The 22,060-nt window shown below is 52.9% G+C and overlaps 9 protein-coding genes across 9 annotated transcripts; 3 read left to right on the top strand and 6 right to left on the bottom strand.

Moving 5' to 3' along the window:
- Positions 1–913: 913 nt before the first annotated feature.
- BGZ61DRAFT_492254 (kinase-like domain-containing protein) lies at positions 914–2,563 on the bottom strand (the record flags this gene model as incomplete). Its single annotated transcript, XM_046250532.1, has 2 exons — positions 914–949; positions 1,901–2,563. The coding sequence occupies 2 exons, from the start codon at positions 2,561–2,563 to the stop codon at positions 914–916; spliced, it is 699 nt and encodes a 232-aa protein (XP_046106620.1).
- A 533-nt stretch (positions 2,564–3,096) lies between these two features.
- On the bottom strand, positions 3,097–4,739 carry BGZ61DRAFT_346995 (4-aminobutyrate aminotransferase; the record flags this gene model as incomplete). Its single annotated transcript, XM_046239935.1, has 4 exons — positions 3,097–3,140; positions 3,187–4,343; positions 4,393–4,428; positions 4,480–4,739. The coding sequence occupies 4 exons, from the start codon at positions 4,737–4,739 to the stop codon at positions 3,097–3,099; spliced, it is 1,497 nt and encodes a 498-aa protein (XP_046106619.1).
- A 363-nt stretch (positions 4,740–5,102) lies between these two features.
- On the top strand, positions 5,103–7,789 carry BGZ61DRAFT_386206 (fungal-specific transcription factor domain-containing protein). The gene is made up of 3 exons (XM_046242741.1): positions 5,103–5,516; positions 5,565–6,550; positions 6,596–7,789. The coding sequence occupies exons 1-3, from the start codon at positions 5,279–5,281 to the stop codon at positions 7,541–7,543; spliced, it is 2,172 nt and encodes a 723-aa protein (XP_046106618.1). The 5' UTR covers positions 5,103–5,278; the 3' UTR covers positions 7,544–7,789.
- Positions 7,790–8,334: 545 nt separating this feature from the next.
- On the bottom strand, positions 8,335–9,228 carry BGZ61DRAFT_504716 (uncharacterized protein; the record flags this gene model as incomplete). The annotated part of the gene is made up of 1 exon (XM_046251814.1): positions 8,335–9,228. One exon carries the CDS (start codon positions 9,226–9,228, stop codon positions 8,335–8,337), a length of 894 nt encoding a protein of 297 aa, XP_046106617.1.
- An 888-nt stretch (positions 9,229–10,116) lies between these two features.
- BGZ61DRAFT_571930 (uncharacterized protein) lies at positions 10,117–11,533 on the bottom strand (the record flags this gene model as incomplete). Its single annotated transcript, XM_046256083.1, has 6 exons — positions 10,117–10,192; positions 10,243–10,319; positions 10,369–10,711; positions 10,928–11,269; positions 11,348–11,386; positions 11,436–11,533. 6 exons carry the CDS (start codon positions 11,531–11,533, stop codon positions 10,117–10,119), a joined length of 975 nt encoding a protein of 324 aa, XP_046106616.1.
- Positions 11,534–12,250: 717 nt separating this feature from the next.
- Positions 12,251–13,929, top strand: BGZ61DRAFT_492249 (Aldehyde/histidinol dehydrogenase; the record flags this gene model as incomplete). The annotated part of the gene is made up of 2 exons (XM_046250531.1): positions 12,251–12,815; positions 12,872–13,929. The coding sequence occupies 2 exons, from the start codon at positions 12,251–12,253 to the stop codon at positions 13,927–13,929; spliced, it is 1,623 nt and encodes a 540-aa protein (XP_046106615.1).
- Positions 13,930–15,132: 1,203 nt separating this feature from the next.
- On the top strand, positions 15,133–16,817 carry BGZ61DRAFT_571927 (putative proline-specific permease; the record flags this gene model as incomplete). Its single annotated transcript, XM_046256082.1, has 2 exons — positions 15,133–15,506; positions 15,560–16,817. The coding sequence occupies 2 exons, from the start codon at positions 15,133–15,135 to the stop codon at positions 16,815–16,817; spliced, it is 1,632 nt and encodes a 543-aa protein (XP_046106614.1).
- A 292-nt stretch (positions 16,818–17,109) lies between these two features.
- On the bottom strand, positions 17,110–18,203 carry BGZ61DRAFT_348098 (uncharacterized protein; the record flags this gene model as incomplete). The annotated part of the gene is made up of 2 exons (XM_046240031.1): positions 17,110–17,388; positions 17,439–18,203. 2 exons carry the CDS (start codon positions 18,201–18,203, stop codon positions 17,110–17,112), a joined length of 1,044 nt encoding a protein of 347 aa, XP_046106613.1.
- A 1,011-nt stretch (positions 18,204–19,214) lies between these two features.
- On the bottom strand, positions 19,215–21,498 carry BGZ61DRAFT_586506 (ferric iron reductase FhuF-like transporter-domain-containing protein). The gene is made up of 5 exons (XM_046256450.1): positions 21,043–21,498; positions 20,891–20,991; positions 20,164–20,837; positions 19,638–20,112; positions 19,215–19,573 (listed from the first exon to the last, which is right to left on the bottom strand). Exons 1-5 carry the CDS (start codon positions 21,458–21,460, stop codon positions 19,535–19,537), a joined length of 1,707 nt encoding a protein of 568 aa, XP_046106612.1. The 5' UTR covers positions 21,461–21,498; the 3' UTR covers positions 19,215–19,534.
- Between the last annotated feature and the right edge of the window lie 562 nt (positions 21,499–22,060).

The raw sequence follows: 22,060 nt of genomic DNA, 5'->3' as shown, positions 1-22,060 counted from the left end.
CCCCAGTTGCTTTGGTCATTTCTCACGAGCAGTGATAACTTTGACTTTGGTTTAACAGAGTGTCTTATGTTCTAGAGCCACTCTCACCTGATAGATATTTAGAGCGGGCATGAAGGAAAAGGAAACCGCATCTGTGAGGGAAAACGGTGCTGTCAACTATCTGAGATATAACATCAGGAAATCGAATTGATTAAATTTTTTTTTTTTTGGCTAACGTCAACAAAGAGGGCCCGCATTTTCGTATTTAGGTCCCTAACAGGCGTTCGTGGACTGTCATCTACGAGTCTAGGGTGCTTACTGCCTGGTCGCTTAAATAAAGAATATGATCCCTCAGATGACTGCGATGTCGGCATAATTTGGGATATGAATCAAGTTGTATTACTAGCGCGGTCAAAATAATTTTTATTGCAACTAAAGAGTGATGGATTCATGGAAGACGAAAGCGAAGACCGTATCTTCCAAACCTAGCGAGGTCGAAACCAATCGGAATGTTCATCTTCGACCTATATGTATCGTAAAGCGACTAGATCATACCATGTAAGTAGATCTGGAGGGTTAGTTTGGCATTCTTTAAAGAAGACTTGTGAATACCTTAGTTATCTGAATCCAGAACATTCATCTGCTGGTTCCGGAATGTTTTCCACATCTGTTTGCCTACGGCCATGCCCTCGATCACTCACTCGTCTGGCCTCAACATTCCACACACGCATGTGTACAGTTGTCTGCCGGTCATCGAATGCAAAACCAAGTGTGACCAGCTGTATGTAACTTGGCGCGATCTCGTTCTTCTCTTAGTGAACTACTCGAACTAAACCGTCAGGGATAAGCCACAACGGCTAAGCCATTGGCCATTCGGAAGCCATTGACGCATCTCCGGGGTTGACATGAACTTAGGTATATCTTGGCATGTACCCTAGAGTCTGTCGACGACACTGCCTGCTGCTGCGTCCTGTGCCTTACATGTCATTAGCGGCACAAACATCCCTGAGGTCCCGCCTTTGAGCCGCCCCGCCTTTGTAGATGCATCATGAGTTGGGGAGCCCCACCTTCGTGAGACTATCTCGGGCAGTGGCCCTTTTTGCACAGGTTGCATCAGGCTCCAGCAGGGCGCTAAGTAGGCTGCGCTCATGAAGGCGGGGCTATGCTCTCGCATTTAATTAGGTTATGGTGACAAAATCTCATGTGGGACACGTCACTCCGTCTCGGATGTCCGATTGGTTGGGAAAACGGTCGGTATCAAGGAGGTTCGATGAGTTATGCAGCCGGTTATGCAACCATGGCGCGACAGGTTGAAGAAAGAGGCCAACAGTCCTAAGGGGAGCCAACAGAAACGCTCTCATTGGGTAACAACTCCCTCCTCTCCAACGGCATGCAGTTGTCTTCGCTGCTCGAGTCCATTTTGTATATTGGAAGATGACCAGAAGTGAGGCGAGCCTGGAGGTAACAGCGTAGCTCACCCAGTTTTGCAGATCAGAGGTACAATATAAAGCGGCCAATGTCTCTTACTCTATGCCCCGCTTGGATATCTATCAGAAATTCTAAGCAAACCATTCTTACTTTGATTTATCGAAACGCAATGTGCCACTACTTCGAGGTCAAACTTGTATACAAGGGTTGTATGAAAGGCCCAAAGCACATGCACTTTAACAAAAAATACGATCGATGCGAAAAATCTCCTGTCAAAGACTACCTCTGTGTAAATGCTACCCCAGCTAAGGGGTTGAATGGTGAAATAATCCAAATGACGTCGACGAGAAGACCTGGAGAGTGTCCTAAATGCTACTCCTTAGACACCGTAGGGGACATACGGCAAAACTCAACGGACTCGTGCTGACCATCTCGAATAGACGAGGACGGCCGTTGCGATGATGACGATGCAAATGAGCGTTCGACCTCTGACAATGCGGCCCACTGCACCCAAGGAGCTGGTATCAGGGAAAACACCGCTCGTATACAAGCCCCGTATCTCGTCATCCGTCTTGCCGTCGTGAGGAACTTGCTTGGTCATGATTTCGTAGAGGACACAGCCGAACGCGAAGAGATCGCCCTGAACAGACAGCAGGGACCGTGGAGATTCGTGACTAGCCGTTATTCCCACCAGCAAAGGGGAGCCGTCAATTGACGATCCCGCAAAGTCGGCAAGCTTGGCGTTGAATCCCTCATCGAAGAAAATATTCGCGCATGTCAGATCTCCATGGATGATGCCAGCCGCATGTATAAAATCCATCGCTTCTGCTATTTGAATAGCCCAGGATATTCGTTGTTTATCGCTGATTTGATTTCCTTTGTTGACCGACCGGAGGTGATGATTGGAAGCGTACTCCAGGCGAATCCCAACTTCAAAAGTGCCGTAGTATCTTAAGAGTCCCTTGTGTCCCCCCTTTTCAGTGAAGCGCTCGTAGATTCGCCGCTCCCTCGAGATTAAGGATGCGTTTTCCTGGTCGCGAGGAGTCTTGATAACGGTTCTTGTGGACTCGTCAAGCACCACCAGGCCAGTAGTACCCCAGCCAACGACGTGCTTGAGGCCGAAGCCTGATGGATATTGGATATCGTCCATGGCCATCTCGAAGCTAAAATCGGCTTATAGCTTGCTCGGCAAGATCATGCTGCCAGGCTTTAAGTGGGGTTGCTCAGGGTAATCAAGTTCGGCGCGTTCGTATTCGGCGCTTTCCTAGGTTAGAAAGGAGTTAAGACGGTGAGATGAGGTGTCAGAGGCAGAAATAAGATTGTATTAAGAAGGCATTACTAAGCGTGTGCTGGCTAGGCGTGAGGTAGAAGCTGTTGAGGAAGGGGAAAACGGCTGGTAAAGGAGGTTTATATTTCATGGGACAGAAACTGGCGACGCCACTCACTAGCCACTTGCTACGCACTAACTGGCTACTAACTTAGCCACTAATACCACCTTCTACACCTTCTAGCTGCGAGAATGCACCACGGTGATTTCGCGATTTCCTGCCTGAAAATAGTACCGGCTGCAGTGTCCGACATAAGACAGGGCCCGGATGGAGCTGACAAGAGCTTGCGCCACTTGGTTACTACTTCATGATCTTTTGGTATTTGTCGTGCCTTATCATTTTATCACGGAGTCTTTTGGTCTTACGCCTTGAAAATACTCTCCAGGGTCTCGATGAGGATATCAGCTAGGGGGTGTTAGCTCAGTTGGTGAAGATTCAGGATGAGACATACCGTGGCGCTCCTGGAAGATGAGCATCGGCCTCAATCGGATGGTGGAGTCACCGCTGCCTCCCATGTTGACGCCCTTGGCCTTTGCCGACCGGATGATTTCGTCTCGGCGAGGGCTGTCCCAGGCTAAGAACGTGCCCCGATCCTTACCACGCAGGTTCTGGATCTCGTGGGGATAACGCTGGGCGAGCCGCTCCAGCTTGTTGTAGAGGTAGCTGCCGACACGGGCCGTCTGCTCGACGAGGCCGAGCCTCTCCACCTCGTTGTAGATGCCGCGGAACAACAGGGCGCGCGCAGGGTCGCCCATCCAGGTGTTGAACTGGCGGTACGGCTTGTCAGGCCGCAGAGACTTGTTGGCGTAGTAGAAGCCGGCAGCCTGGGCTTTCTTAGAGAAGGTGACCATGTCGGGGGGGCTGTCGAGGTTCCAGTGCTCGTGAGCCCAGAACTTGCCCGTAGCGCCGACTCCGGTCTGGACCTCGTCGATGATCAGGAGGACATTGTGCTTCTTGGTAATGTTGCGGAGACCCTGGAAGAAGAAGGGCGTGGCATGGTTGTCACCGCCCTCGGACTGGATGGGCTCAACGACAGCGGCAACTACCGGGTTGTGGAAGGTAGAGATGATGCGCTCGAACTCTTGGAGACATCGCTCCTCTTCAGCTTTGTTCTCGGCTGCGTACTGGTCTAGAGGGTACTTGAGCTGAGGGAAGGGAGCCACAGGCCAGTCGAAGGCGGGAATATCGAGCTTGTGGACAGGCTTGGAGTGCGTAGTAGAAAGACTGCCAAACAGACGACCGTGGAAGCCCTTGGTGAAGGAGAGGACAGAGTAGTTGGGAGCACCCGGGGCTTGGTTGACCATGGCGGAATCAATCTCCTCCGCGGTAAAGTCTTTGCCACCGCGCTCCTGGGTCCGCCGCCAGATGAAGGCAGCTTTGTACGCCGTCTCGTTGGCATCGGACCCAGTGGTGGCAGTGAAGACCTGGTCGAGGCCCTTGGGGGCGGCGCGCAGGATGCCGGTGGAGAGGATCTCGGCCCAGTCGGCGGAGGGGAAGTTTCCCAGGGCCGGACGGTTGATGATGGCGTTGACCATGGCGGGGGACTGGGCGACCTTGGCTAGTCCGGGGTTGTTGTAGCCGATGGGGATGGAGGCAATTTGAGCGAATCTATAAAGGTTAGGGTAAGGTGTTGAATGGTTTGGTGACGTTGACTTACACGTCGAGGAGAGTGTTGCCATCGCCATCGACAACGCTGACACAAAGTCAGTTTCAATGAGAGACACGGGAAAATTCAAATGCTTACTAGTTTCCATTGCACTTGGGGTAGTCAACGAGCATATTCAAGCTGCGAGTATCAAAGACATGGTCGAGCTGCTTGATAGCAGCCCGAGACCGCGGACCCGGGATGCTCGTGCGCATCACCGGCTTGGCCGGCTCGTTGGCCAAGGGGGACATATTGAGTCGCCGCACCGAGCTGCCAAAGGTCCGCACAGCAAGGCGAGAGCTGCTGCAGCGGGGAGCAAACGCTCGGAGCGAGGACGCGTTGCAGGCTGCCTTTCGCATGGTGACGAGGGTTCAGGACAGCGCTGGGGAATCGTTTGAAGAGGGGAATTGAGTGATTGCCCGGAGTCGTAGGCTGGACATACAGAGCCCGCAGTTGAGCGAGACTGCCTTGTATACCCATTTCCACGATACTGCGCTTGACCTCGGGAATTCGACACCTGGTTGCTCTTTCAGAATATCCATCTCCACATGACTCTCTTACAGCATATTATTAGTGTCGAGCTAGAAGCTCCGGCTCTCATGCGGGGGATTGACTGCAGCAAGTGTTCCTAGCGGGAGATAGACCCCCCTGGCCAGCTCCACTCTCGCCGCGGAGGCATTCCTATCGTGGAACGACGTGCCTTTTCTAAAGTGCGCTTCGTCCTCGCGCTGAGATTCCTCTGAATAGAAGGCTTCCCCCAGATTCTCATTTCCTCCTGCATATTGCACCCGGCCGCGCAGGATCAGGAAAGTCGTCTTTTCATCTCAACCTCCCTTGTTCTGTATCCCCCACTTGCCTATCTCGATTGATCGACACTCGCCTCTCTTCTGACCACGCCATGACGAAGAGCGGTTCCAAGGTCGAACGCACCCGCACCTTCACAGGCTGCCGCACATGTCGCAGCCGTCATGCCAAGTGTGACGAGGCCCGTCCCCAATGCGGCACTTGTCAGCGGCTCGGCCTGGATTGCGGCGGATACGGGGCCCGGCTGTTCTGGATCACGGATGATTCGGCCCTCCGCCCGGAGCAGCAGCTGTCGCACCGAGGGTCGCAGTTCCGATATCCACTCTTCACCGGTGAGTCTCCGTACATGCGTGATATGCTCGGCCTGCTGATTGCGACAGAGGCCCACCGCCGGCTGATGAGCGCTGAGCTGTCTGATAGTCTGGGCCGCCAGTCGGCAATGGACCTGTTGGCGGACATCGACTCGGCCTGTGAGAAGATTGAAGACGACAAAAACAGCCTGTCAAGCCTGGTCAAGGGCCCATTTGGTGTTTTCCAGTCCCAAGATGAACCAGTTTCCACCTCCCCACTCTCCCATTCATCCATCTCTACCTACTTGGTTGGTGTGGACTCAGACCTCAGCGTATGTCCAGACACCAACGATCTCATCGAAGAGATCCATCGCCAGGACTGGACCGATCAACTCAACGAAGCCAACTTTGACCTGTTTGTCGGTTCTCTCGACCCGACCCTGGGTCTTGAGCATGACGGCCACAGTCCTGGCCAGCTACTCATATCGGACCCCTCCATGAACAACTTCTTCTTGGAGAACCCGCCCGCAGTTGAAGGCTTGTCACTATTCAGTCCTAGCTTTGTCTCTCGCGCTATTGAGAGTGGTGCCATGACCGCTGATACAGTTCACGATGAATCCTCGACACCGAGTATAGATATTGCACCATCCCCAGGCCCACCTCCAGGTCTCTTACAACCCGCACTAAACCTTCCCGAGCATGCTGAACCACTGCTCCGCTACTATAAACAGCATATCGACGGAGCCACTGCTTCCATGCAAACCAAGCGCAAATCCCCTTGGCAGCTGATTTTCCTCCCCTGTGCCCTCGAGACCTTTGCCGAGCTCTCACTCTGGAACGGCACCTCCCACACGCGCTCCACCATCCTCTATACCCTCCTCGCCCACAGCGCGTTTCAACTCCACATGACGAATAAGCCGGGCTCCTTTGCCAATCACTGGCGGGAAGTAGGCGAGCGCCATCAGGAAAAGGCCCAGCAGCACCTGCGCAACGCGCTGCAGGTTGAAATGTTTGGGCCCAAGCAAGCCAAGTATAAAGAACTTCTCATGGCCATCCTTGCCATGGCAATGACCTCGGTATGTTCCTACTCAAATAATATCGAATAGCACTAACGTAACTAGCTGTACAATGGTGGACATGCGTTCCGCATCTTTCTCCTCGACGCCGAGAGATTGATCCGCTTGCGTGGATTGGTCAATGCAAATCCCTACAAAATTCGACTACTCCATCACATGTACACACATCTACGCGTTATTGCTGAAAGTGTCTCCATCTGCCCAGAGAGCCTCATGAATGGTCCTATTCAGAACTCCCAAACGGCAGTGGATGTTCGGACATTCCGACTCGCCGAGGATTCTCTCAACATCGGTCTTGATCCAGCCCAGGAGAAGAGTCTCGAACTCGGTTACAAAGACATCCATCTGGAAATCCAGGGGCATTGGAAAGAGACGCTGTATCCAGTCATTTACGGCATCCCCGAGTCCCTTATGACGCTACTGTCTCAAACAATTTATGTGGCCAACGAAAAGAAGCGGCTAGAATCCCTGGCTCGCTGCAATCCAAAGCTCTCTGTCGACTTGGCACACCACGTCAAGACGCTAGAAACAAGCATTTGGTCTTGGTCTTTAGTCTCTCTCGGGCCACCACGACCGCCACATTTACTTTCCGAAGGCGGAGAACTAATAGACCATCCGCATGCAAGGTCCATGGCTCTCGCCATCCACCAAGCCCTCGTCATTTATTTCTACCGACGTGTATATGATATAAACGCCATGATACTCCAGGACATGGTGAAAAAGACTCTGGACTTCCTCGAGCCGTGCATGGAGCAGATGATCGATGACCAGGATTTCGCGGCGAGCCTCGCGTGGCCCGCGTTCATTGCTGCATGCGAAGCTGCGACGCCTGAGCTTCAAGAACAGGCACTCAAGTGTTTGACGGCAACTGACGAGCGAGGTCTGTTCTTCACCCCGAAGCCGGCGAAGCAGATTGTTTCCTCAATATGGGAGAAACGGAAGCAGACGGGAGATTGGACCCTGAGTTGGCCTGCTGTTCTTGTCGATTGTTAAATGAAGCTTAATTCGTTGGAGGTATGGATATGGCGTTGATACAGGCGCATTGGCTGTAAAAGTATTTTGGGCTAGGAGGAATGCTGTTCCCACACATGAGAGGATCGACCGCTACATCGAGCCAATTACGCTGCACACTTATTTATTCTCCACCTGCCCGTATCAGGTGTATGCGTAAGTGGTACTTAACAGTGGACAAACTTGTAAATATTACCGTAAAGAAGACTGCCATCATATACAACCAGGTACAAACGCTCCACCTCAGTCCCAGGTAAACCCAGATACTTACTGCGCAAATAGCGGCGTGTGACTCTTATCTAGCCCCATCTTTAAAGCAAGCTGTCGCCGCAACTCTCATCGCCATCTTTCTACTTCTTATCAGCTGGGCGCAGCAAGAAGTGCTAAATCTAGATTTCCCATGTTTGCCTTTTCAGTCATGATCTAGCTTGAGCTATCGGGCCAATCCTTTCCTTTCCCTGCGTCAGTGAGCCTCCTCTGTACCGAGGGTGTAGCTTGCGCTGAGTATACCTTCTGACCACAAAATATGTTGAAAAAAAATAAGAATAGAAACAAACAATTGAAATAATCTGAGTAGATACAAAAAAGTGCTCTTATCAGACTACAGTGCAACACCGAAATTTCAGCCTTCAAATAGCGATGAATAACAACACGAGGGCCAATTATTCCTCTAGAAACGCCTGATAAAGTGTAGTCTTTTTATTTTATATTCATCATCTAGCTCCGTCCAATCATTTATTCTTTATTCATTCCATTTCCATTTTCAATCCTTCTTACAACACACCAGCACTCTTGAGAGCAGCCTCGAGCTCGGCCCTGGGAGCTCCCTCGAGGATCTTGAACGGCTTGCGGACCTCGCCGGTCTTCCATCCGCGCAGCTGCATGCCAGTTTTGACGCCAGCGCAGTAGTTGTTAGACTCGAGGATCTTGCAGATGGGGAAAATCTTGGCCCAGATCTCGCGGCTGCGCTTAAGGTCGCCCTCGACGGCTAGCGCCTGCCAGAGCTCCATGGAAAGCTCGGGGATAAAGTTGGTGGCACCCCAGACGGAGCCCTTGGCGCCGGCGGCGATTCCATAGAATGTGAGGGTGTCCCAGCCATTGAAGGCGGTGATGTCCTTGTGGTGGGCGAAGAGCAGCTCGGTCAGGGCGGGGCCGTTACCAGAGGTGTCCTTGAGGTAGTGGACGCCGACGGTGTTCAGCTCAGCAATCTCCTTGGGCGACAGGGTGACGCCACTGGCAGAAGGGATGTTGTAGTAGACAATGGGAAGACCGCTAGCAGTATGGATCTCGCGCATGTGCTCCCGGAGCTCCTCCTTGTTGGGAGCGTCATAGAACGGAGGGACGACCATCAGAGAGTGGGCTCCAACCTTGGCAGCGTGGACAGCCAGGTCGACAGCCTTGGCGGTGGAAAGCTCGCCAATGCCGGCCATGACGTGGGCACGGCCGGCGGAAGACTTGACAACCTGCTCGACAAGCTGCTTGCGCTCCTCGGTGGTGAGGGCAGTGAACTCGCCGGTGCTGCCGCCGGGGACGAGGCCATGCACGCCGGCATCGATAAGGCGGTTGACATGGGCGTCAATGCCAGCGAGATCGATGGAGCCGTCCTCTTTGAAGTGGGTGATCAGAGCGACCATGATGCCCGAAGGCTCCTGAACGTTGCGGGCCATTTTAAATATGTGGGTATAAGAAGAAGATGTAAATGGTGCAAGCTTGAGAGAGATCAAGATGGTGATGAGAATGAATAATAAAGGAACCCATTCATCCAACTTTGAGCAGTATTATATCCATCGTCCCTTCGTCCCTCAGTCGAAGCAAACCAATGTTCCCCGCGATTTAGCGCGTGGCTCATCATGTCGGAGGGCGTCTTGCTCAATTGAATGAGGAAAGTTATCACGGTGGTGGGGCACTCTTACATGACCCCTACCGGCACTTATTCGCTTGCCAGCATACGGCGATAGGAGGCAAAAGATAGCATCCCCGACATGTAGCCCACTTTGCCACATGCTCACATGGACACACGAAATGGGAAGAGGAAAGTCAGCGCTGTGTCGCTCTCGCCGAAGACGGAGGTCCTGGTGACGGAAGTTGAGCCGCGTTTCTGGAGGATCCCGAGACAAGGGTGAGTTCCCCAGTCGCCTCCGTCAGTTTGAGCCGGGCCGATCTATTTAGCGCACTCACACGTCACAGCGACAGCTCCCAGTTATGTGCGCGATTCGGAGCCGAAGTGATCGGCTTGACAAGTTGGAAGACACGGGATCCCATCCGAGGCCATCATCCGAGCCTGCATCGCGATGGTGCCAAAGAACCGGCGCGGATTGGAGATACCTGCAATCAACGTCATTTTTGCAATCTATTCTTCACACTCAGAGGGCCTGGACGACAAGACGCGGCACTTGGCGTAGATGGGAATGCGCAGCTAGAACATCTCCGGTGAACACTACAGCAACACATTACAGTAACGACGCGGAATCATGGATGAATAGACAAGTGCTATCGCAATGCGCCTTTCCCACTAAATAATCTATGAACGCTTCATATGCAATGCCATCACACTTTTACAGCTTGGCCAACATGCCGTTTCCGTCGAGGTATCGTAGGTGGTCTCGAGTAATGTCCTTGATCGTCTTGCATCTAACTAATGGTTAACAAATGCAGTGATGCATGAAGATCGCAATACACACCCGGCGAGAGCCATGGTAATCTTGAACTCATCTGTGAGGATTTTGAGGGCCAGCTCGACACCCTGTTGTCCATTGTACTGTCGCGCGTTAGCTAAGATCAATCCACGTACAGTCGGGAACACCAACCGCAAGACCCCAAATGGGGATTCGTCCCACAAAGCAGTGAGTCGCGCCCATGGCAAGCGCCTTGAAGATATCGGTGCCGCGTCGGATGCCGCCGTCGACGGCAATGGGGATCTTGCCGCCAGCTGCGACGGCGCACTCGCGGAGAGCATCTAGGGTTGCGGGCACGCCGTCCAGCTGTCGACCGCCGTGGTTGGAGATGATGACGCCGTCGAGGCCGTACTTGATGGCCAGATGGACGTCCTCGGCGCCGTACACGCCCTTGATCCACAGCTGCAGCTTGGTGTTCTGCCGCAGCCACGGAATGGCAGTCTCCCAGTCGAGCGAAGGATCGAAGTCGTTCTTGCTGTCGGTGCCGGCGTTCTCGCCGCTGAGCTCGTCCTTGCCGTCGGATAGTAGATTGGGCCACGCCATGTCGTCGGGGAGAACAAAGCCGTTGCGGTACTCGTTCAGACGGCGGCCGAGCAGGGGAACGTCGACGGAGAGGAATATGGCCTTGTAGCCGGCCGCTGTCAGAGGTCTTCGTTAGACGAGCCGCCGTCGTGCTTGGAAACATATCAACTCACCCTCAGCTCGTTGCAGGATCTGGAGCGTAACCGAGCGGTCCTTAACAACGCAGACCTGCATCACGTAGGGGTTGCCGAGTCCTTGGGCGCCAACATCCTCAATTGACTCGGTCGCATACGACGACAAGCCCATGCAAATACCAGCCTTGGCGGCGGCGCGCGAAGTCGCAAGCTCGCCATCGGGGTGAGCCAGGCGGTGCATCGCCGCGGGACTGAAGCCCAGAGGCAGCGCCGTCTTGCATCCAAAGATCTCGCCGCTGATGTCTACATCCTGCACGTTGACCAGGATTCGCGGGCGGATTTTGTAGCGGTTGTATGCCTCCTCGTTGTCCCTAAGTCTGAAGAGTGCAAAAATGCGACGTTAGTGTTAAGTAGAGGAATCGCGCATGGTGATCTGGAGTGAGCGTGAGACATACGTTAACAAGTCCATGGCACCCTCGTTGAAGTAATCTATACTACAGTTTCAGCACGGCCCAGGCGATCTGCAGCTTGAATCAGGGAGACGAACCGCTGTACATCTTGGGAAGATTGGCGCAGCCATGTTCCTTCAAATCCGCAATGGTGTGGACTTTGGGGTCGTAAGTCTTTCCGCGGTTGGCCATGGCGACAAGAGGAGCAATAAACGAGCTTTTGATACAATTGAGAGGTGAAGGATTACAACTGCTGCGCGGGACGATGACCGCTCGAGCTGGTACAAATATATTTCGGAGGCACAGCACCTGAGCTCGCAGCTTAGCTGACCTTCGGCTGCGCGTCCGGTGGATGCAGCGGGTCTCCCCCGATTCGAGAAGGATGACACGATGAATTGGACCATGTGATTTGGTTAGATAGACTGCCAGATAATCTGTCGAGGGTCAGCCGCGTTATCATGCCTCGATTGTGTACTGGGCGGGATAGCCTGCCCTTCTTGGAGAGTGAGGCGAACAGGGGAACGGGGACTAGCCGGCTTACAATTGGGGCAATGAGCATGAGCCATGATGCGGAGAACCGAGTCAAAAATGGAAGATGGGGTAGTTGGTGATAGTAAGGGCAGCTTGGGATAGCTAGCTCTCGCCATGAGCCAACGGATGCAGTCGCCCGTCTTCAACGTCTTTGGAGATTTTTCTTACCACATGGCTCGCAATTGCACAACCGGTGATCTCTTCCGAGCATTGTATCCACTTGCCTCATTCGCCGGCCTGTGACTAGGCTTTGCGATGGAAGCATCGAGTAGTCGGAGTCATCGCAAACGCAAATGAGGTTTCTTAAGAGATGCTGTTGCCGGCAGCCTCTCACTCCCCAGTACACGTCTTTTGCTCCCTTCTAGGTCAATTGCCACAATGAACATCTCTCGAGCTGCCCGACGCGTGCCTCAACCCTTGAGGGCGCGAATCATGATGCGCTCCAGCCATTCCGCTGCGATGCGTCCGTGGCCGACGACGCACTCCAAGATCGCCGAACCTCTGCCCACTCACAACTTCATCGGAAACAACTTTACGCCTTCCGCGGCTACGACCTGGATCGACGTTCATGATCCCGCCACCAACAACGTCGTGACGCGCGTGCCCGAGTCCACCGACGAGGAGCTCAAGGCCGCCGTCAAGGCTGCGGAGGATGCGTTCCCCGCCTGGAGGGACACGAGCATCCTGCGGCGCCAGCAGATCATGTTCAATTTTGTGCGTCTGATCCGCGAGAACTGGGACCGTCTCGCTGCGTCTATTACTCTTGAGCAGGGCAAGACTTTTGCCGATGCTCGAGGTGATGTCCTCCGTGGCCTCCAGGTTGCCGAGACTGCCTGTGGCATCACTACCCAGATCACTGGTGAGGTTCTCGAGGTTGCCAAGGATATGGAGACGCGCAACTATCGAGAACCCCTTGGTGTCGTTGCTGCTATTTGCCCCTTCAGTAAGTCGCACCTTGGTCTCCCGCTCGCTAGGCCTTGCTGACAACTGCTCTCACAGATTTCCCTGCCATGATACCTCTGTGGTCTATCCCGATCGCTACCATTACTGGTAACACGCTTATTATCAAGCCCTCAGAGCGTGACCCCGGTGCCGCTATGATCCTAGCTGAGATCGCCAAGGAGGCTGGGTTCCCCGACGGTGTCATCAACGTCATCCACGGCACCCACCGCGCCGTCAACTTCATCATCGATGAGCCTGCCATCAAGGCCATCAGCTTCGTCGGCGGCAACGCTGCTGGAGAATACATCTACGCCCGAGGCTCCGCCAACGGCAAGCGTGTCCAGGCCAACCTCGGCGCCAAGAACCACGCTGTCGTCCTGCCGGACTGCAACCGGAAGAGCACCATCAACGCCATCACCGGTGCTGCTTTTGGTGCCGCTGGCCAGCGGTGCATGGCTCTGAGTACTGTTGTGCTTGTTGGAAACGACACTCAGGCCTGGGTTGATGACTTGGTTGACGCCGCTAAGCAGCTGAAGACTGACGGTGGTTTCGAAGACGGCGCCGACCTGGGCCCTGTTATTACCCCCAAGTCCAAGGATAGAATCGAGGCCCTGATTGCCTCAGCTGAGGAGGAGGGTGCCAAGATTGTCCTTGATGGTCGCGGTTATGCCCCTGCCAAATACCCCAATGGTAATTTCATCGCTCCTACCATCATCGACGGCGTGAAGACCCACATGAAGTGTTACACGGAGGAGATCTTCGGCCCTGTGTTGGTCGTGCTACACGCTTCCACGCTCGAAGAGGCCACCAAGCTCGTCAACGCAAACGAGTACGGCAACGGCACGGCAATCTTCACCAACTCAGGCCCCAAGGCCGCATGGTTCCAGAAGAACATCGAGGCCGGCCAGGTCGGGATCAACGTGCCCATCCCCGTGCCCCTGCCCATGTTCAGCTTCACGGGCAACAAGAAGAGCATCGCCGGCGGTGGTGTCAGCACCTTTTACGGCAAGTCCGGCCTGAATTTTTACACGCAGACCAAGACTGTAACCAGTCTGTGGAAGGGCGAAGAGGAGGCTGATTCTGGGAAGAGCGTCAACATGCCTACGCAGAGCTGAGGGGTTCACTTTGGGAAGGAGGCTTTTGGATATGGAAAGATAGATGATAACGGTCTGGATTTGGCAATTAAAAGAACTACGTTAGGAATTCCCCAGCAGGGACAACAGGATGAAAAAGCCCTGGATATTACCCCAACACTCTCTGATTCCGTATCACCGTGCTTGGCATTCAATCGATGATTTACTGAATGACATGATGTACGGCTTCCAAGCCTTTGGTGTGGCCATATGCGTCTGACTCGCACCATCTGTAATTCCGCCTGTAGTGTGTCGTGGGACTTGGCTGTTACCCCAGATGCCATGCCTAAACATCATCACACGTGTCCAAATTGGTGCGCTCCCCTGTTTTCCATCGGCAAGGATCATTGTAGTTCGCCATGTAAGACTCGCCGCGAAGGGGCGCTGAGCTGAGAGTCCCGCCAAATGCCTTGGTGCTTACAATACGCATTGGAATGTGGCAATGGGTTCGTACCGCGGAAACTTACCCAACGCATCGAGCTGGATAGACCGCGCCCCACAGCCGAGGAAAGGTGGACACGTTTGATAGGTAGGGACTCAAAGTAGCATCCTTGGTGGCGTTGCTTTCTTGGATTGTCAGGTTATTTCTGAATTGCTATGACAAACAGATTCATCGTAAACAAGCTGAACTGGGCTTGTCCAGACAGCCGGTTCTAGAGGTAGGCCTTGCAGCTGGTTCGTCACCGGATGCTTGGGTGCCCCCCTACCCCTGGCCCTCCGACTTGCCCAATTCTCCATTTCCCCATGGGGCGAAGAGATCAAGCACTTGTTAAGCGGAGCCCGGTTGTCCACTCTTATCTTTGCCCGAACGATATCCGAGATAGGTGCTAACGGAGTTGGCGACTCGCGGCCATGTGGTGAGGGGAATGGACAAGGGGCTCCGGCCTTGGCGAGTCCAGACCCCCCAGCATCTCACTATCGGACAAGTCCTGCGCCTGTATCTTGGCCTGATGTCGAACCCTACAGGGAAAGTCTTCACGGAGGCCCTCCCACTGGCCAGTTGCCGTTTTCGAGTCATAGCTTCTTCGTGGACTCGACGTCTATAATAAGTTGGGACGCCATCGGACCCCAGGCAGGTTTCAATTCCCCATTGTTTTCAACAGCAGTAGGATCCTACCTTTGCTTTTTACTCTGTCTCTCCACTTGGCTGCATAACTTGCCACTTATCATCCCCAAACGTCCACCATGGACAAAGAAACAATGAAGACCGAACAGGAAGTTGACCTTGCCCGCTCCGACTCCCTCTCCCGCGGGGAGGTCGGCGGCGCTCCCGCTGAGGGACCGACGACCAAGCGTGGTCTCAAGTCCCGACATGCTCAGATGATTGCTCTGGGCGGAACCATCGGAACCGGCCTGTTCGTGGGCTCTGGCCAGGCCTTGCGTATGGGTGGCCCGGTTTTTCTTCTGCTCGCTTACATCGTCATTACAATGCTCGTCTACGGCGTCGCTACCGCTACTGGCGAAATCAGCTCCTATCTTCCCGTCTACGGCTGCTCCATGTCCTACTATGGCACTCGCTATGTGTCTCGAAGCTTGGGATTCACCTTGGGCTGGGTCTAGTATGTTACCACGTCTTTGGTTTGCGTTGTCCTCAGAACTGACAAATGTGTAGCTGGTATGTCTTCGCGATTACTGTTCCGGCCGAAATCAATGTTACCACGCTGGTCATTCAATACTGGAACCCGCCTGTGCACACTGCAGTTTGGCTCACCGTTGTCGGCATTGTTATCGTCGCATGCAACTGTTTCCCTGTCAAGGTGTACGGTGAAACCGAGTTCTGGTTCGCATCTACCAAGGTCATCGGCATCATCGGTCTCCTCATCATGGCCGTGTGTTTGTTCTTTGGCGGCGGCCCTTCCGGAGAACCAACATACTTCAAGTACTGGAGCAATCCGGGACCGATCAACGAATACTTGGTTGAAGGCGGAGTAGGACGACTCTGTGCCTTTGTTGGCACCATCACCTTTTCTGTTTACGCCTTCGCCTTTGCTCCGGAGCTTCTGGTTGTGACAGGCGGTGAGATGGAGTCGCCCCGACAGAACATCCCCAAGGCGACGATACGATACTTCTACCGACTTGTCACCTTTTACATCCTGGGTGCTTTTGCCATCGGCTTCCTTGTTCCCAGTGACCACCCCGACCTCTTGGGTGGTGGAAGTGGCGCCGCCGCTTCTCCATGGGCTATTGCCATCCGCGATGCCGGAATCCGAGGCCTCGACTCTGTGGTAAATGGCATTATTGTTATGTCCGCCTGGTCGGCTGGAAACTCCTACCTCTACCTGGCCAGCCGTGCTCTGTACTCTCTGGCTGTTGACGGAAACGCACCGAAGATCTTCACGCGGTGCACCAAGTCTGGAATCCCGTATATTGCGACTGCGACCAGCGCGTCCTTTAGCCTTCTGGCATACCTCAACCTAGCCAGCAGTGGAGCCACCGTGTTCAATTGGTTCGTCAACTTGGTCAACACTGGAGGGTTCCAGAGCTGGATCTGCTGTTGCTTCATTTACCTCCGTTACCGAAAGGCGATTGAGGTTCAGGGCATTACCGACATTCCTTTCCGCTCGAAGCTACAGCCCTATGGCGCATGGGTGAGCATGATTGGCTTCACAATCCTCCTCTTGCTCCAGGGATTCAAGGTTTTCGTCAAGGGATATTGGGATACTCCCACCTTCATCACTTCCTACATCGGTATCGTCATCTTCATCGTTCTCTACTTCGGACATCGCTATACAATTGGCCGAAACGATAGGTGGGCCCTACGACCGGAGGAGATTGACCTGACGACTGGCTTGGATGAGATTCTCGCGCTTGAGGCCCCGCCCCCTCAGTCGAAGAAGTGGTACATGATGTGGAGGCGTGTGTTTGAGTAGGGAAATGGAAATTATGCACATAGCGCAGTACCTTTTCAAACCCAGTTACTTTCATCGTCTCTTACTATCGAGACCTCTGTTACAATTGAAGGTTAATTGTTCCTTTCATTGCATCCAGGTGCACTCTCAAATTAGTGACTCCTGCGTTATGGACGGTGTCGGTCCTAGAATAATATCCGAATGATCCTGACGTTTCTTCTCTTGACTCTAGACTCTCAGATCTTGGCACTGGGTGAATAAATTCGAGGATATCATTTTCTATCGCCTATTCGTATCATTATGTTGAAATCGATTACCTGACCTTCAGGATCGCCTTGCCAAAGTTCTTTCCGACGAGCATGTCCACCAAACCTTGGGCAGCGTTATCAATGCCCTCGGTCACATGCAGCTTCGCCTTCACACTGCCCTCAGCAAGCCACTTCTGCATGTTCTCTTGGTGCTCCTTGGCATAAGCACGGCCGAACTTGGGGTTGCTGACCAAGAAACCCTCCATGGTGATTTGCTTTGCAATGAGTTGGATGAGACCCTTGGTACCCTTCTGCTCCTCGTAGGGGGTGTTGTAAATATCAATCTAAGTAAAGTTAGCACCTGCATGTTTGAAGTATAGATCCGAGGACTTACCATGCCGCAAACGGGCATTCTTCCGCCAACATTGAAATTGGCAAGAGCGGCCTCCAAGTGGTCACCGCCGACATTCTCAAAGTAAATGTCAATTCCGTTAGGAGCCAGGCGAGGCAGTGCCTCCTTGGGGTTCTCCTTCTTGTAGTTGAATCCAGAGTCGAATCCAAGCTCCTTGGTGATGTACTCAAGCTTCTGGTCGGATCCAACGGAACCAATAACAGTCAAACCCTCGCGCTTGGCAATCTGTCCAACCACCTGACCAACAGCGCCAGCGGCGGAGCTGATGAAGATGGTCTCTCCCTTCTGGGGCTTTCCGATCTTGTGCAGTCCGGACCAGGCTGTGAGTCCGGGCATGCCCAAAGGTCCCAAGAACAGGCCAAGCTCCAGGTTGTTGGGGTTGTAGATCTTTTGGACCATGAACAAAGCCTCCTTGGCCACACGGGCGTACTCGGCGATGGGGACATATGCGACGACGAGGTCACCCTCCTGGTAGTCCGCGTTGTCACTCTTGAGAACCTTGGAGACGGTGCCGCTGACAACGGGGCTATCTGGGTCGAAGGCTGGCGAGTATGACTTGATGGAGGGATCACGCATCTTGCCGCGCAGATAAGGGTCGAAAGAGGCATATTGAATCTCAACGACGAGGCCGCCCTCGGGAGCCGCCTGCTCGAGGTCGATGGGTCGATCCTCAACAGTGAGGTGCTCTCCAGGGACGGGCAGCCCAGTGGGGCCCTTCTTGAAGATGAGAGTTTTGTTGGAGGTCATGGTGAAGAGTGTGATAGTTTGATAAGAGAACTTGGCAGTAGATTGGGAGTAAGACGCTATGATGTAGGACTCTTGAGGTTTATATGGAAAGCGGAGTTGAAGTGTGACAAGTGGGACAGCTATTGGCATGCAGTAATTGGGCCAGGTGGCGTAGAATGCAGCTTCATCGCCGGCCCCACCGCATCAAACTCGACACGATGACGCCACTGACGAGACCAACATTGAAACTGCGAACAATGCCAATATCAGTTAATGCACTGTGTGTGGCGGTGAGCCGGCGGACGCTATCTCGCCAAGCAAGGAGAATTTTCGCATCAGATCGCGTCCAAGCACAGTGCGCTACAGGGCTGAAGAGATCCAAGCCAAACGAGATGCCGAGGCTCGATTGAACGCATTTCTAAGCATCCCCAGAGAACCAATGTCGAGCTGGAACACGGCAGAAGCCCTCCGTGGCGAAAACGCGTGGTCGGTCAAGCAGATCCAACGGCTGTCTGGCGCTTTGCCCGATTTCCCCACCCTGTGCCGAGGCACAATTCTAGCTTCGTCGGCGAAATGCACTGATGAGTTCTAGCGCGGATGTCGAGTTGGCCGATACGAGATACATCGAGCACGCACCAGCAGCGGAGTTTCAGTTGACAACTCCGCTCTATACTGGCATTTGTTGAGGAAAACGTTGTGGTGGGTAGAAGATGGGTAGAAGCTATCATGATCTTTTGAGAGTCTCAGCGAGAAGATGCTTTCCCACGAGTCTGGGTTGCTGCTCTTAATTCGTGACCATTGCGTATCTCGCTTTTCAGCCCTGACCAGGGATACTGAATCTCAGACTGCCATCTATTTATCCTTGAATTTTTAAAGAAGTCGCAAAATTATAATTACATAGTCAATACCAGTGGGGCTTGTCGAACTGCATATCAGATTAGGTGCTGATGTCAGACCGGCTCAGAATCCGAATACAGACTCATCACATGACCAGTCATAATGGAGAAAATGTTGTGTGTATGAGCTATCGTGCTTTTTTTTATCAGCTATACTATGCGGTAGTTGCAAATAATAAGAGCAGACATCGAGCACTACACCTAGTAAAAGAAGCCAGCAAGGTTGCTACACACGTCCCTTTATCAAGTTTTCAATTCAACCCTTCGTCTTCAACCCGGCTAGCAGCAGACAATGATCAGATCATACTACGTAAAGACAATACTGAGCCACATAATATAGTAGGGACTGAAACTTCTCATCATTAATAGGTCAAACTTCAATCCTGGAAAAGATCTAACCACAATAATGGAATGCATCATGGCTTTCCTACCGCCTATTAGTTTACTCCCCTGCTATCAATAAAGCAGCACATTAGGAAGCTGCCTTTCGACGTACTATTCAAGTTAGCTACGTTAGCCAAAGACTAACGAAACGGGGATTTATATCGAAAATACTTACGTCCCGATATTTCCCCTCCATCCTCATGCTCAAAAAGCACTTGAAAGGCATCGTCTTTGCCAGCAAAAACTCATATAATTGGGCGGCATGGGCAGAACCAAGCTGGTCCATGGGATGCAAGATGGCCTTGATTTCGTTTCTGACGATTTCCCACCCACCTTGCTCCTCTAAACCGAGGGCCACTATAAGGTGACCCAGGTGATTTTGGAATAGTGAGTGATGAACCTTACTCCAGACGTCGTCCAGACTGTCCGTCGTCGTTGCTGCGCCAGGGGGAATGTCACGAAGCTCGAAACCCTGGCTTCGCAACGTGGGAAGGTGCAATCTGATTCCACCCAAATCGCGTACGGCGAAGCCTTTGACAGCCTTGGTCTTTCTGCAGATGCGGACGCAGATGTTCTGGCCGTGGGCTTCCAGGCCGATACCGTGGTTTACCAGTGGAACAAGAGTGAGATTAAGAAGACAGGCCACGTACCTGGTCGCTTTAATGAGAATAGCAACAGTTTAATGGCAAGGGTTGACTTACTTCTGAAGCCATTCTTTCTTTCCCTCCGGTGGGAGCAGAGATTCGGCGTGTGATTTCCCAATGCCACTGACCGGGTGCTGACTCAATGCTGACGCCAAGATCAAAGACTCGTTCTGTAGATTGGCTCGTAGCTCCAGATCTTCTCGTAAGATACAAGAGAGATGCTTGGCGTCGTTGAAGTCGGCCTGGGCTCCAGTCACCCCGGCCACCTCCCGGAATACCCACATGTCCGGGGGAAGCAGCTTTTCGAGCAACCGCGAGACCTCTGCCCCACCCAGTACGGTCCATGGAGTAATAGTGCGAAGGGCAGAAGTGATTTGGCAGGCTAAAGAAAGCTTCAGGTGGTACTTGAATTGCAACTCAGGTCGGAGAGACACGGTGCGCATCGAAGCTTGCGCGGATGCACGATCGGAGCCCACGACTTGTACCTCCGAAAATCGAGAATCGATTGCAGGCCTCTGTTGTGCCAGACTGGGAACTATCACCCTGTCTGCTGAGCAACCAGCGATACCTAACGTTGTGAGGAGATCGCCAAGCGTCGCTTCGAAAGGCCCCGAAAGACGGACTTGGGAGCGTGGCACGGAGAGGAAAACAATCTCTGGAGATAGCATTTGCCATATTTCATTGGGGCAAATTTGCGGCAACGGTGCCTGTGTGAAGAGGGTTTTGTGAAGCTTCGTGAACGTGGTTAGTCATGGTCAAGGATGACACCGTTTTGATCACTTACAGGATGGGTTGGGTGGCCGGTAATCAACGTCTTTTCCCACTCTATTGCCGGACTGAACAAATCCAACTGCGGCAGCTGTGCGTCGACATCAAGCCAAGTCTCTGGCTAAGTTGAGTGGATGGGTCAAGGATCTTAGGTGACTGACTGCATACCTTGATTCGCCGATGCATTCTGAAGCTCTCGGGTAATTTGGTCTCTCACAATGAGAGAATTCTCATCGGTCTTTCCAAACCATGGATAGACGGACTGAAAAATCACTCCAGGATCCAGTTCTAGGCGGAGCGGCTGACCATCACAATCCAATAGCACACGCGGCCTCAGCTGGTGTGGTCGAACCAAAGAGGTAACTTGACCTGCATCACCTAAGACCACTCTCTCGGGGATGAAATGTACCTTTACCATGCAGGTACTCCCGTAATCGCGTTGGGTACTGGTCAAGCAAAGCCATTGGACTGGATCTTTTGCAGTCGGTTCAATAAACGCCAAACAGAGGCCCTCGTTAACAAGGTGGGACAAGAGACGCCTGGTGGTCTCAAAAAAAGCCACATCGGTCTTGGATAGGACCGTCATTCTAATAAATGATGTGTGGTGTGGGACATGCAGATAGAGAGCAATACAGACGAGAGATGTGTACAATTCCAGCGGAACTAGCTCGCTTAATATACTGCTACGTGCCTTTGCTATGGTGAGGATTCGGGTGTTCTTCCGATAACCTCTAGAGCTGCATCCTTCGGTCTGTCTACTCCAATAAAACACAATCAAGTCGTGTAACGAGGTATGTAATATTAGCCACCTTTGATTGCAAGGGTCGGAGTGCACGCCCGCCGTCAGCCAGACCCCGCTTCCTCTGACGCATCTCGTCTCTGAAGGGCGGGAATGAAGCCGTAGGCCTATTACGGCAGCGATCAGATGTCTTACTTCTCAGCTCTTGTTTCACACTCCGCCACTTTTAACCTCTAAATGGCGGTAAGAAACTGTGTAGACCAATTGTAGACGTGCCATTGGCTATTACAAATCTTGTCCTCTGTCGCCTTTGTTACCTAAGGTGAGAGGGAACGCCATGTACTTGTTATAGACTAGTAATTGACTGACGTGCATCTCACTAATTGGCCCATGCTCTGCCGTGTTCCGTATCTAGAGGGCGGGAGGAAAGACGTATACTTAGTACAG

This window comes from Ilyonectria robusta (genome assembly GCF_021365365.1).
Source record: "Ilyonectria robusta strain PMI_751 chromosome Unknown BGZ61scaffold_6, whole genome shotgun sequence".
NCBI classification, from domain to species: domain Eukaryota; kingdom Fungi; phylum Ascomycota; class Sordariomycetes; order Hypocreales; family Nectriaceae; genus Ilyonectria; species Ilyonectria robusta.
The sequence above is the reverse complement of the archived record's forward strand: the minus strand, read 5'-3'. Positions and strand labels throughout refer to the sequence as shown.